General features: G+C 46.7%; 1 protein-coding gene across 1 annotated transcript in view; it reads right to left on the bottom strand.

The window, feature by feature from the left end:
* Nucleotides 1-347: 347 nt before the first annotated feature.
* NUF2 (NUF2 component of NDC80 kinetochore complex) overlaps nt 348-13,495 on the bottom strand; it is a 32,966-nt gene continuing 19,818 nt past the window's right edge. The window contains 5 exon segments of the mRNA XM_056844691.1: nt 348-485; nt 2,558-2,693; nt 6,864-7,036; nt 11,064-11,204; nt 12,873-12,982. Coding sequence (XP_056700669.1) covers nt 348-485; nt 2,558-2,693; nt 6,864-7,036; nt 11,064-11,204; nt 12,873-12,982 — 698 coding nt within the window.

Here is a 13,495-nt window from a genome sequence, read left to right as displayed (position 1 = left end):
CAACAAAGCCTCCTAAGCAGACCCGCGAGAGTGGACGGAAACTTCCATACTGGCTGCTTGCCTTAGGGCAGCCATTTCTTAGAGAAATTCAACCGGGACGTCATCTCCCACTGTGATTTTCTCCCACTAAGGGTTCCACACAAATTGTAGATTTTTTGGCAACCAACAGTTTAATCCACAAATTTTAACCCAGATGAACCGGCTGAAAAAAAATAAAATAAAAATGAAGCAGGGATGCGCATTTTCCACCCAAAAGGACTCATCAGTGCTAGACCCCCCCCCTCCCGCCATGGATGCCACGGGAAAGGTGCAGTGGGAAAAATTACGTGTGATAAGAGAGTATGACATTAAGAACAGAGTGATGAACTCAAAAGGGTCTACAACTCCAGAATTTTGCCTTCTCTTGCAGATGTGTAGCTGTCCACTGTTTTCGCAAGGTTTTCGTGGTACTTCTCCAAGCCAACCCTCATGTTAAGATAGATCTCCTTAAATGAAGAGAGAGGGGAGGAAAAAGTCAGGAACTTATTCAGAGTAAGGCATAAGTTGGGCATCCCGACAGGTCCCAATATTCTTCAGCCCAGTCACATTTTCTATTTTTCCAAAACCCAAAAAATGCACGCGTAAACTCACCAGACCTTTCATCTAAATGAGCGGAGAATGGCTAACAGTTGAGCATGCTCTTCTGCAATTGCTTGGGCCAAAGCTTTAATAGAATATTATGTTCAAAGTTCACAAGGTTGGAAGAGACCACAAGGGCCATCCAGTCCAACCCCCTGCCATGCAGGATCCCACAATCAAAGCACCCCTGACAGATGGCCATCCAGCCTCTGCTTAAAGACCTCCAAAGACGGGGACTCCACCCCCCACCCCGAGGCAGCGCATTCCACCGTCCAACAGCCCTCACAGTCAGAAAGTTCTTCCTAATGTTTAGGTGGAATCGCTTTTCTCTTAGTTTAAATCCATTACTCCGTGTCCTAGTCTCTGGCATTTGCCAAGAGGATGTAATGGGGCCTTGCCATTCTATCCCTACTACACCTCTCCAAATTCATGCAAGGGCCCTTATACACCAATGCAAGGCAGAACTCTGCAGTGATGAGAGTTACTGCTTGTGTTTTGAATCAGGGTCCCTGTGCCACTGGCAGCCTTCCCTGTGCCACTGGCTCAAGGCTAGTTAGTGGAGTGGCCTGTAGCCCTTGGAGCCATTCTTCTCCCGAGGGCTGGGGCCTTTCTGTACACTTTACTGCTGGGCCTACATTTCCCAGATACCCTCCAAGCCTAGGATTAGGCCTGGTGAAATGGGAGGGGAAAGGTAAGCCAATTGCTGATGAGAAAGCAGAGCAGTGAGAGAGAGCATTTAAGAGCCTGCACAGGGAAGGAGGTGGTTGCCTCACCCAAAGAGAGCGGGGTTGACCTAAAAAAGACCAGACATTCAACCAGAAGTCCAGTAAAACAGTCATGTTAAGCTTGAATGTTTTCCAGCTGGCTTTTCCCCATGGGAGTTTTGCCCTATATGTTTATAGCATACTAAACTTACATTAATTTTTCTCCATTTTCCTACTTAATGGTTACAGTGTCTGGTTAATCGATTAGTCTTCTCCATTCATTCTGCCTGAGCCCTTCAGGCCTCGTACTCTGCCTTACAGCAGGGTACGCCCTGACTGAAGAGAGATCTTCTCAGGGGTGAGTTCAGGTGGCAGCCAGCCAAGGCTCTTGATTGCATGAGGGAGGAAGGGAAAGAAAGGGTTGTGGGGCTGGAGGGCTCCTTGAAAGGGACTTCACATTCACAACAAGCCCTGCACGGCCTCACCCCTTCCAAGGGCAGCTAGGCTGCGGGCCAGATCAAATTACTGCCGGGCCCAAGGGCGCCGCTGCACCAGGACCACTAAACGTAGTCCTACTGCTCCGACATCACTTCCTAATCTCCAGATCGTGGCCCAATTCGTGTTTCTCGCTACACAGGAAAGCCTTAATGCCACACTGACAATTGTATCACTCTCATTCACACATCCTTTAGGGTGAGGAAAACGTTCATGGCCGTGGGAGCCTGGGGCTGGTTTCCACCAGCAAAAGAACAATCACCAAATGTCCCATGGATTTCCATATAAACCAAAGATTATTCAGGTTATGTTTTTCCATGTACTAACAGTTGCAAGAACAAATCTTACGAGATATTGGAAAAGCAAAAAACTCCCTGATTTAAATAATTGGCTTGATAAGGTTAAAGAAACCTATGCTTTAATTAAGGTTACATATTATAATAATTACAAAAATACAGAAGAACTGGACGCTCGCTGGAATGTAACAATTTCAAAGATGGAAATGTTGTTTATCCATCTCTATAAGAAGCAACACTGTCGTTGAGCAGAGGGAGAGGGAACTGATCTGTTCCTCTTCTTCCCACCTATAGGTGTATGTGTGCTTTATATGTTAACTGTGATGTCTTTCTTGGAGATGCATTGTTTTTGTTTTATTAAGGTTATTATGCCTAGACCTCAGAATTCACAAAATTCCTTTCTTAAAATCATGTTCAGCCTGGAGAATCCCACGACACACTCACCCATGCTTTCGCTTTCTCCCTTGCAACGCTGTCGTTCATCTGCTGCATCGTCGCGTTGAGTTGCTTGACTTCCGTGTGAACAGCAGTCAGCTTCTCACAAACAACCCCTCTTTTCTCCTGAAGCGTGTTGCAGTCCCTGGAGAACAAGAAGCCAGTAATGAATTAGCACTGCTACTCCCAAATGTTTCATCCTCTTGGCGAATGCCAGATTATATTTTCTAGGTTTTGCCTGGATCTTACTCTTGAAACGAGAACTGATATCAAGTTGTTCTACATGTGGATAATAGACTGTTACCCAAATGTCCTACCTATGGGTAACTTTTGACACTTGGGGCATCCCCCTCACATGTTAGGAGCACCGCCGACATGAATACAGATAAAATTAAATTAGGGACCACTGACTATGTATGCCAAGGTTCACAATTTGGTAACAGCACTTCACAATGGGAATGGGGAGGTTCCCAGAAATAAAGATGTGTTAGCAGGAAGAAAATGGAATCAGAGCTTAAGACTTTATTTAGAAACATAGATTAAGAAAAGCTGGACACACTGAAATATGGGGGTGCTGTGACGGATGTCACTACGGTCTAATGTCAAGATGTCGTTCCACTCTCTCCTGCTAGTTGACGTTGCTCAAGAACAATCACAGCCAGATGTATTAACGGTGCTCGTTTTTACACCAGTTTCAAACAGCCCCGGGGAAACAAGTAAAACCAGGTTGCTTACCTGCAACTGGTAATTCTTTGCAGTTGCATGCTGGGAATGCTGCACCTGTACAGAGGCCACTTCAAAAGCGTTCTAAGCCTCCAGCCAAGGAAATGATGGTCAAGTCCCCTCCCTTGAGGAACTTTTGCCCCTCTGCACACGTTCCGAGAGGAGGGACAAGCACTTTCCTACTCAGTTCTGTAACGATACCCCTGTAATATGGACACCCTTGGACTCTCGTGTCTGTACATTGGGACTGTTGCTGAATGGCAGGGGAGGCATGGAGAGAGACATCACCATACTCCAAGACACAGGAGCATCCCAGACACCCCACCAGACATAGCTGTACAGAGCCAGCAGGGACCTGGGAATGGCACACAGCACCTGGACCCGGAGAAGGGAAGTGGACCTGAACTCCATCTTGGATCTGAATGCAGAGCAGAACAGAAAACTCCAAAATCTGCTCCTGAGCCTCTCTGCCAGAAACTCGCCCCTGGAACAGCTGCCTTCCTGGACACCTTTGCATAACCAAAGACACGGCCAGCATATCAAGATCTGCCTGATGACTTCAGACTCAGAATAGCGTTTCCCCCTTCCATACCTTACATTCCTTCTCAGGGCAGGCTAATCCCATCTTCTCCTTCCCCTCTGCTCCCAGTTCCTGCCAGCTGTCAATAACACAACCGCTGAGTGATTGACAGTCATCAATAATCCCCTCATATTCCGATCACCCTGGCCCACACCTTTTCACCACTTAATCTTCCTCCAATTTTAAAGCAATGTTACCTTTGTGCCCCACTGCTCACATGCCCTGTGAGTCAGTCTGCCCCAGAGGGCAAAATTTTACTATAAAGCGAAGAGACCTGGCACATGTCTGTGCCTTCTCCTTCGGATCCAAAAAGAGCACCCTGTGTCTCTGCACAGCTTCCTGGCTATAACACGCTGTTTCGTGTAATAGCCCCCCCCCCCAACAGCTTCCCTCTGTTCCTACAGTGAAGTATAAGCGGTGCCAAAAAAAGGTTTAATACATTTTGTCCTCCTCAGAGGATGGAACAGAAGGTAAGAGGAGATGTTGCAAGGAGCCAGAAGGAGTGTAAAGGGCTGGAAGTGCTCCAGAAGCAACACATCAGTCAAAGATTGGTACAGCCTTTAGCAAAGGAACAGGATTTTAGGCTGGCCCATCAGAGAAAAAGAAGAGTTGGTTTTTATATGCTGACTTTCTCTACCACTTAAGGCAGAATCAAACCGGCTTACAATCACCTTCCCCTCCCCACAACACTCTATGAGTTAGGTGGGGCTGAGAGTGTGTGACTAGCCCAAGGTCACCCAGCTGGCTTCGTGTGCAGGAGTGGGGAAACAAATCCAGTTCACCAGATTAGCCTCCACCGCTCACGTGGAGAAGTGGGGAATCAAACCCGGTTCTCCAGATCAGAGTCCACCGCTCCAAACCACCACACCACGCTGGCTGGAGGTGAGAAAGAAGGAAAGGCTGAAGAGATGGCACTCCAGGCTTTTGCTACTATGGTAGTCGCAAAAGAATGGAGAAGGCAGGTACTTGTCCCTTCCCTCAAAGCACAAGGATCTCAGCACCATTTCTTTAGCTAGAAGCCTCCTAGTGGTTAAGAGCAGTGGTTTGGAGCTGTGGACTTTGATCTGGAGAACAGGGTTTAATTCCCCACTCCTCCACATGAGCGGCAGAGGCTAATCTGGTGAACCGGGTTGGTTTCCCCACTCCTACACATGAAGCCAGCTGGGTGACTTGGGCAAGTCACAGCTCTTAGAGGTCTCTAAGCCCCACCTACCTCACAGGGTGTCTGTTGTGGGGCGGGGAAGGGAAGAAGATTGTAAGCCGGCTTGATTCTGCCTTAAGTGGTAGAGAAAGTTGGCATATCACAGCTCTTCTTCTTCTAGAACACAACTGGGGTTCAGCATTACAGAACCACTGCCTTTGACCTTCATTCAACTCACTCTGTAAGCGAAGAAAATGGGGATTATTTTTCCACCCAAGAGGACCATTTCACTTGCTCACACTCATCCCTTTTCACCATTACCTTTCCCATTCCTCCCTCAGCCTCGGTCATTATCTAAATTTAGGCTGGAAGCTCCCTGCCTTTCACCCATGCTACTGTCAAGTGTCACGCACACCAGTGGCATAATAATAAATCAATATATATTTTTAAACCAGCCGTCGCGCTGGCAGGAACAACTTCCTTGTCAACACGGGCCCTGCAGCTGCAGAGATACAGCCAAGCACCTTCCATTTGTCTTTTTTTTTATGTGAGCGTGTGTGTGTGTTAAGTGCTGTCAAGTTGCTTCTGACTCATGGCGACCCTATGAATGAAAGTCCTCCAAAATGTCCTATCTTTGACAGCCTTGCTCAGGTCTTGCAAAGTGAGGGCTGTGGCTTCCTTTATTGAGTCAATCCATCTCTTGTTGGGTCTTCCTCTTTTCCTGCCCTCAACCCTTCCCAGCATGAGTCTTCTCCAGTGACTCTTGTCTTCTCACGATGTGACCAAAATATGATAGCCTCAGTTTAGTCATTTTAGCTTCTAGGGTCAGTTCAGGCTTGATTTGACCTAGAACCCACTGATTTGTTCTTGTTTTTTTGGCAGTCCACGGTATCCGGAACACTCTCCTCCAACACCACATTTCAAAGGAATCTATTTTCTTCTTTTTGATACATGTTTATATTTTTGGTCAGCCGCCCTGAGATTTCTCTGATAAAAAAAAAGCGCAGGCTCCACATGATAGTTTCTTTTGTTGCCAACCCCACTATATACTTTAAGCCAGGGGACCCCAGCTTGTTTCGATCCTGCAGGCACCTTTTGAACTCTGACCCAGGACGGCGGGCACAGCCACAAGAGGCGCAGCCAAACACAAAATGGGAGGGAGCGATGTTACATGTAACCCTGATAGTAACTCGTCAACATTTCAAGCAGCTCTGTCATTAAAACACAAAACTCTGAAGGCTGAAAACACATGTTCGGTCAGGATGCAAGAGCCCAAGAAAATTGATCAAGGCCTGAATTAGTCCTATGCCGAAAGTTTCTGGTTGGATAGATATGTTAATCTTTAGTAGCAAAACAAAATCCGAGTCCATTAGCATGTTAGAAGCCAACAGAATTTTCCAGGGTATAAGGCCAAAGTGAGTCAAAGCTCATTTTGTCAGCGGTGGTGGAAAGTGCCGTCAAGTTGCAGCCGACTTATGGCAACCCCGTAGGATTTCCAAGGCAAGAGAGGTTCAAAGGTGGTTTTGCCATTGCCTGCCTCTGTGTGGCGACCCTGGCCTTGCTTAGCAGCATCCCGTCCAAGTACCAATCAGGGCTGACCTCCCTCGGCTTTCAAGATCAGGTTAGCCTGGGCCACCCACTTCGTCAGTACTATGCTGAAAATGGTGCTGGTGAAGTTGAGTCACAGATATTAGTTAACAGTACCATGCCTGCAAGCACTTTCACTTTCATACCCAAGTAACATATTACATCCATTTCTCAGAAGGGACCAGAAGACTGGGTATGCTTTCTTCCAAGGGCTAGTTTTGAAGTTACATTTGAATTGCTTTAAGAAGTAAGTAGGATAAACACATATTGCAGTTGAATCATACTCTGTTATCGCCTGCTTGCGCTGCTCCGTATCCTTACGTATCTTCTTTGATTCTTTGGTAGTGATGAGCTTTTCCCGTTTGGTAGTAACCAGCCTCTTCAAGGACATCTCTTCCGTCTTGGAACTCCTGAATCCACTTGTGCTGCTCTCAACCTGGTGCTCCAGGGCTCGGATGTAGACCGAGAATGTTTTGTAAGACATGTCAGAAGTGGATTATGGAGAGAAAAAAAACATCTCCTCCTCTGTACAACTTATCAAGGAACTGAGATCCCACACAGTTCCTTGTGTGTTCAGGCCTTGGTTCAGGCTTGGATTGTGGCCTGCTTGATTTCCATTTCAGAAGTCTTTGGTATTCAAGTCCTGGGTTTTGAAGTCCTGGGAGCGCTTCCCACCTCTTGAGATTGCTCCCAGCTGGGAGCAATCTCAAACTATCCTCCTTCAGGAGGGAGAGCAATTAGAAGAAACAAAGCTTACATGGCTAGTCTCACCTGTCACTTGGAGGATGGGGTGGTGGTGGTGATGGATGGACGGCCACCATTCTTCACAACCACACTTCAAAGGGACAGTTGTAAATTATGCTGAGCAAGCAGTTCACAACACCTGGTTATAATTCTTGGCAGAGCCTGATTGGGCAAGAGCTCACCCCATCCGGGCTCTGCAAAGATAAGAACACCTGAATCGGGCTAGTCAGGTGTGTGGTACTCGGTGTGCTAAATTGCATGGAGGCTATCCCCATGCATTTGCCTTTTGTTCCCTAGGAAGGGATGCTGCCTCTCTCCACCTTGGATACTACTGTGAATGCTGATGCGGGGGTGGGGGGGGGGGAGAGTCTGTGAGCAACAAATGCAAACTGGTTACTGTTTTGCATACCAAACTTCTTGGAAAACCAAACCACTACTGTGTAGTTAGATATTTACGTTCAGCTTTATTGTTTTACTTTGCTCTGCCTATGTATGCCTTTATCTGGAACTAAGTACAAGCCTTAATAAATTCTTAAGCTATATTCTTAACTGGCGTCTTCATCTTTGCTGGCTTCAAGCTAAATCTAGTTGGCCTGAATAAGGCTATACGCTCACCAACTTAGACTTTTGTAGACATAACCCTACGCGGCAGGGGCAAAACCCTGCAGGGTTGGCGTTTTAGTTTGTAACTGCGAAGGGCAGACTGGGGTGCTCTTGGCCCCAGCCTGTTGTTGGACCTTGTACAAGAGTGAACACATGAAGCTGCCTTCTACTGAATCTGACCCTTGGTCCATCAAAGTCAGTATTGTCTACTCAGACCAGCAGCGGCTCTCCAGGGTTTCAGGCAGAGGTCTTTCTCATCTCCTATTTGCCTAGTCCTTTACTGGAGATGCCAGGGATTGAACCTGGGACCTTCTGCATGCCAAGCAGTTGCTCTACAAACTGAGCCACAGCCCCTCCCACCACAGAAGTGGTGGCAGACTGCTAAGGAGCTGGGTGGATTCCCTGCTCGGGGTTTTGTTAACTCAGATGCCTGCCCTCCTTACAAGAGCTCCGGCGGCTGCGGCTCTTTAGAGCTCCTTGACACAACCTACCAGAGAGGTGAAGAGACGCAGTTATTTGGACAGCTCCCAAACTAACAGCTTGCTTGACGAGAGAATCAGAGCCCAACTCTGCAAAACAAAGAAGAATTCAGACCAAATTTCCCTAGCAAACAGGAAGAGACACTGCACGTTCAGGCAGGCTCAGATCGCTTTCATGAAGCTGTTAGACTTTGAGCTGTATGGTAATTCATAATTTTCCTCACATGAACACATGAAGCTGCCTTATACTGAATCAGACCCTTGGTCCATCAAAGTCAGTACTGTCTACTCAGACCGGCAGCAGCTCTCCAGGGTCTCAGGCAGAGGTCTTTCACATCACCTGCTCGCTTAGTTCCTTTAACTGGAGATGTTGGGGATTGAACCTGGGACCTTCTGTATGCCAAGCAGATGCTCTACCACTGCACCACAGCCCCTCCTCAATCACCTTGGGCACCATTTGGTGGAAAGTCAGGTTAGAAATTTTAGCTATCGTATTAATGGGGGGTGGCAAACAAAGAATCACCAGGGGCAGAAGACAATTTGGAAATCCTCTTGCCACTCAAAAATCTCCCTCTTCAGGATTCTAAGCTCTCCGGGGCTTGAACTGGCCAGCCCTCCCCCTTTGACACACTACTGCTGTCAACATTAGGGATGTGTATTTGGATACTTCTGATATGAAACAGTGCCCCATGTTTCCCTGCATAGTTTAGGAATAGAAGTACCCAAAACCAAGCCAGGCTGAGGCAACATTTCGGAAATACCCAAATGCACACATTGTTTAGTCAACAATCTGTTTGCAGTCTTCATGGAGCCAATATTTTTTTAAATTGAGAGCCAGAATGATGTAGTGGTTAAGAGCAGCAGACTCTAATCTGGAGAACCGGGTTGGTTTCCCCACTCCTCCACATGAAGCCTGCTGGGTGACCTTGGGCCAGGCACAATTCTCTCAGAACTCCCTCAGCCCCACCTACCTCACAAGGTGTCTGTTGTGGGGAAGGGAAAAGAAGGGGATTGTAAGCCGCTTTGAAATTCCTTAAAAGGCAGAGAGAAAGCGGGGTATAAAAACCAACTCCTCCACTTCTTTTAAATGTTTTATAAATTAACTAAAGTTGTAGTTCTGAGTATTTGGGGTTTCCCCTGAGTAGGTAAAGACTCCTGACTTTTCCATTGTCCCTTAGGAGCTAGCCCATTGTCTCCCTGAGCTAGCCCATTTTTGTGCAGTGCTATTTCACTCACATGATACATGAAGCAGCCTTATACTGAATCAGACCCTTAGTCTAGTATTGTCTACTAATACCGGCAGCAGCTCTCCAGGGTCTCAGGCAGAGGTCTTTCACATCACCTACTTGCCTGGTCCTTTTAACTGGAGATGCCGGGGATTGACCCAGGGATTTTACTACTGGATATAAAGGTAAAAGTCCCCTGTGCAAGCACTAGGTCATTCCTGACCCATAGGGTGATGTCACATCTCGACGTTTACTAGGCAGACTTTTGTTTACGGGGTGGTTTGCCAGTGCCTTCTCAAGTCATCTTCAATTTCAATTTCAAAAACCTTTATTGGCATAACACTCCAGTCATCTTCCCTTTACCCCCAGCAAGCTGGGTACATATTTTACCGACCTCGGAAGGCTGGAAGGCTGAGTCAACCTTGAGCCGGCTACCTGAAACCAACTTCCGTCAGGATCGAACTCAGGTCGTGAGCAGAGCTTGGACTGCAGTACTGCAGCTTATCACTCTGCACCACAGGGCTCCTACTACTGGATATAGTGATCTCTTATTGCCAGGTTGTTTTAGATTAGCTCAATTTTGCATTCCGCTGGCTTTTCAGAATCCATTCCAATGCATAGGCATTAACAGAACTGAGTGTATGTTTTACATTTGCCTGGAACGTCTTTGGGAAAGAGGCGATGCAAATACAACCCAACATGAACTGGAATTTACTACAGGGCCAGAGAAGCATGCAAAGCCATCCACAGCTTTGCACTGCACATTACACGTTTGCTCACTCTTGCTCTTGAGTGCTCAAGGAGTATATACCCTGCAACAGAAATCCCAACCTAGCAACTGGACAGCAAAATCCAAGGGAACTTTCTCTGCCAGGGAGACAGCATGGTGTTGTGCTTAAGAGAGTCAGACTAGGATCTGGCAGATCTGGGTTCGAATCCCCACTCTGCCACGCACCCTTGTCAGGTCACCTTGGGCCAGTCACACACTCCCATCGTAAGATCCCTCACAGGGTGGTTGTTGCAGGGACTGAACAGAGGGGAGAACAATATTGTAAGCTGCTTCAGGTCCTCTTTTGGGAGAAGAGCGGGATGTAAGTCTATCAATAAGTTGCTGAGCGCATTGTGGGACTGCTCTAAGACCCAGGAGAGTACTCTTCTAGCATAGATCGCTACAGCCTGGCTTCCTAGTTCTTCATCCAAGGCTTAGAATAAAAGAGTTGGAAGGGACCTCCAGGACCATCTAGCCCAACCCCCTGCGCAATGCAGGAAATTCACAGCTGTCTCCCCCTTACACACACACCCGGTAACCCTGACTTCATGTCCAGAAGATGGCCACTGACTTTGTGCGGTGCTTACACCAAGAGAGACCGTGCCCCAAGGGTTTGAAGAGCAGCAGTCTTGTAGCTCAAGTTAGGAGACGCGAAAGACAAACCTCTGCCAGAATAGTCGCCTGCTTATCCACATTTGCTCCCTGGGTTTACATTTTCTCCTGATACATCTGAATCTCCACCTGGCAGGATGGCATCATCTCCACCGGGTCTCTGTAGGCTTCATACTTCTGAATAACTTCTTGCTTGAACAAACAAGGAATTTTTAGTATTATGGCAATTTTTACAAAAAGTGGATAATTAAATGCTTGAGGTTTGTCACGTTCCTCAATATCACGTGAGAAAAGTTGCATGATTGACCCTGACTGATGAGGACCACAGCAAGGACTGCAGTGCACGCGGCTCCCTGAACAGTTGGGGTTTGGTTTTTTATTCTACAATTCAACTGGTGTTCTTCTTAGAAGTATGCAATGCAGCTCACGGGCAAGTTAGAAACCTCTGAAATATACAGCATTAAATGTAAAATAACAGAACCAGCACTGCCATAAGCGAGCATGTAGTACCCTTCATTTTACTCATAAGAAAAGCCATGCTGGATTAGACTGAGGTCCATCAAGTCCAGCAGTCTCTTCACACAGTGGCCAACCAGGCGCCTCTAGGAAGCCCCCAAACAAGATGACTGCAGCAGTATTATCCTGCCTGTGTTCCACAGCACCTAATATAATGGGCATGTTCCTCTGATCCTGGAGAGAATAGGTATGAGTCATGACTAGTATCCATTTTGACTAGTAGCTGTGGACAGCCCTCTACTCCATGAACATTTCCACTCCCCTCTTAAAGCCTTCCAAGTTGGCAGCCATCATATCATCCTGGGGCAGGGTTCCACAATTTAACTATGCGTTGTGTGAAAAAATACTTCCTTTTATCTGTTTTGAATCTCTCACCCTCTAGCTTTAGCAGATGACCCCATGTTCTAGTATTATGGGAGAGGGGGAAAAACTTCTCCCTGTCCACTCTCTCCAAACCATGCATAATTTTATAGACCTCTATCATGTCTCCCCTTAGCTGCCTTCTTTCCAAGCTAAACAGCCCTAAGCGTCCTATCCGCTCCCCATAGGACAGCTGCTCTAGTCCCCTAATCATTTTGGTTGCTCTTTTCTGCACCTTCTCAAGCTCTGTAATATCCTTTCTTAGGTGTGGTGACCAGAACTGTACACAGTATTCCAAGTGTGGTCTCATCATAGATTTAATTGCTCCGTTCCAAGAGTAGCAACCATCTTGCAACACAAAATTCAAATGTAGTACTGAGTGCCATGAAAACATCTTTCTTGCTGCATTTTCTACGGCATGAGAATATAACCAGGCAGCATTTGGAAGTCCCATGGCTGAATGGGGACAAAAGATTCTAATCTCATTGTGTGTATGTGTAAAGTGCCTTCAAGTCACAGCAGACTTATGGCAACCCCTTTTTGGGGTTTTCATGGCAAGAGACTATCAGAGGTGGTTTGCCAGTGCCTTCCTCTGCACAGCAACCCTGGTATTCCTTGGTGGCCTCCCATCCAAATACTAACCAGGGCTGACCCTGCTTAGCTTCTGAGATCTGACGAGATCTCATTACAGATGCCAAATTTCTACATTTCTTTCTTCTATGCATATCTCCATAATGACTCCAATTGGCCCTTTTTTGAAATTCCTCTCCCATCTTCGGACCTAGATGGATCTTCATTCCCTTGTGTATCTGACAAAGTGAGCTTTGACTCACGAAACCCTGGAAAGGTTTTGTTGATCTTTAAGGTACTACTGGACTCAAACTTTGTTCTACTCCTACACAATAACACAGCTATCCACCTGAAAATATACTGCACGGAGACAGTTGAAGATGACTGTACATTCAATTGGACCTCTCTACGTACTGAGGTTATTCCAAAGGCTACCATCAATTCCCTGCCGAGATACAGAAAAAAACCAAAAGCTAGTAAGTGTAATTCGTTCTCTTTTGGCCGATCACTTCTTGCAAAGCGCTCTAGTGGAAAGAACAACCGTTTGACAATTAAGGGAACCAGAAATTCGGCTTTTCACTATGAGCTCCAGCAGAGCCTAGACCTTTGCCTGACATTCTGTCTAGCCTGTGGCTATGCAGAAAAAACGGCAAGTTTCTCTAGCTCACAGTTGCACACAGTGGCCAGTCTCTGAAGAACAAGCCGTTGGACTTTGGGGCTTCGCAGAAGGTGACGGAATGAGCTTTGAGGGCCACGGAGATCACCTTTTAAGATTCGGAACACAAAAAGTTTGCTGCTCGAGACCCAGTTCTTAGAGAGCATAACCAAAAGGGGGTCTTGCATCTCAAGCAGATTCCCACACGAGAAACACATACCGCTTTCTGAAACAGTGTAATGATTTTATACAGCTTATATTATTACAGCATTAGAGTGGAATTCTTACAGAAGTGATCATCCAGTGAACGGAGCGGGACAGGCTCCTGGTACAGAATTCCTTTCTTTTTATCCCTTAGAAGCTCCTTGATCAATTGATCTTG

The sequence above is a fragment of the Euleptes europaea genome, chromosome 2, assembly GCF_029931775.1.
Source record: "Euleptes europaea isolate rEulEur1 chromosome 2, rEulEur1.hap1, whole genome shotgun sequence".
NCBI lineage: Eukaryota > Metazoa > Chordata > Lepidosauria > Squamata > Sphaerodactylidae > Euleptes > Euleptes europaea.
Note: the sequence above shows the minus strand (reverse complement) of the source record. Positions and strands in the feature narration are given on the sequence as shown.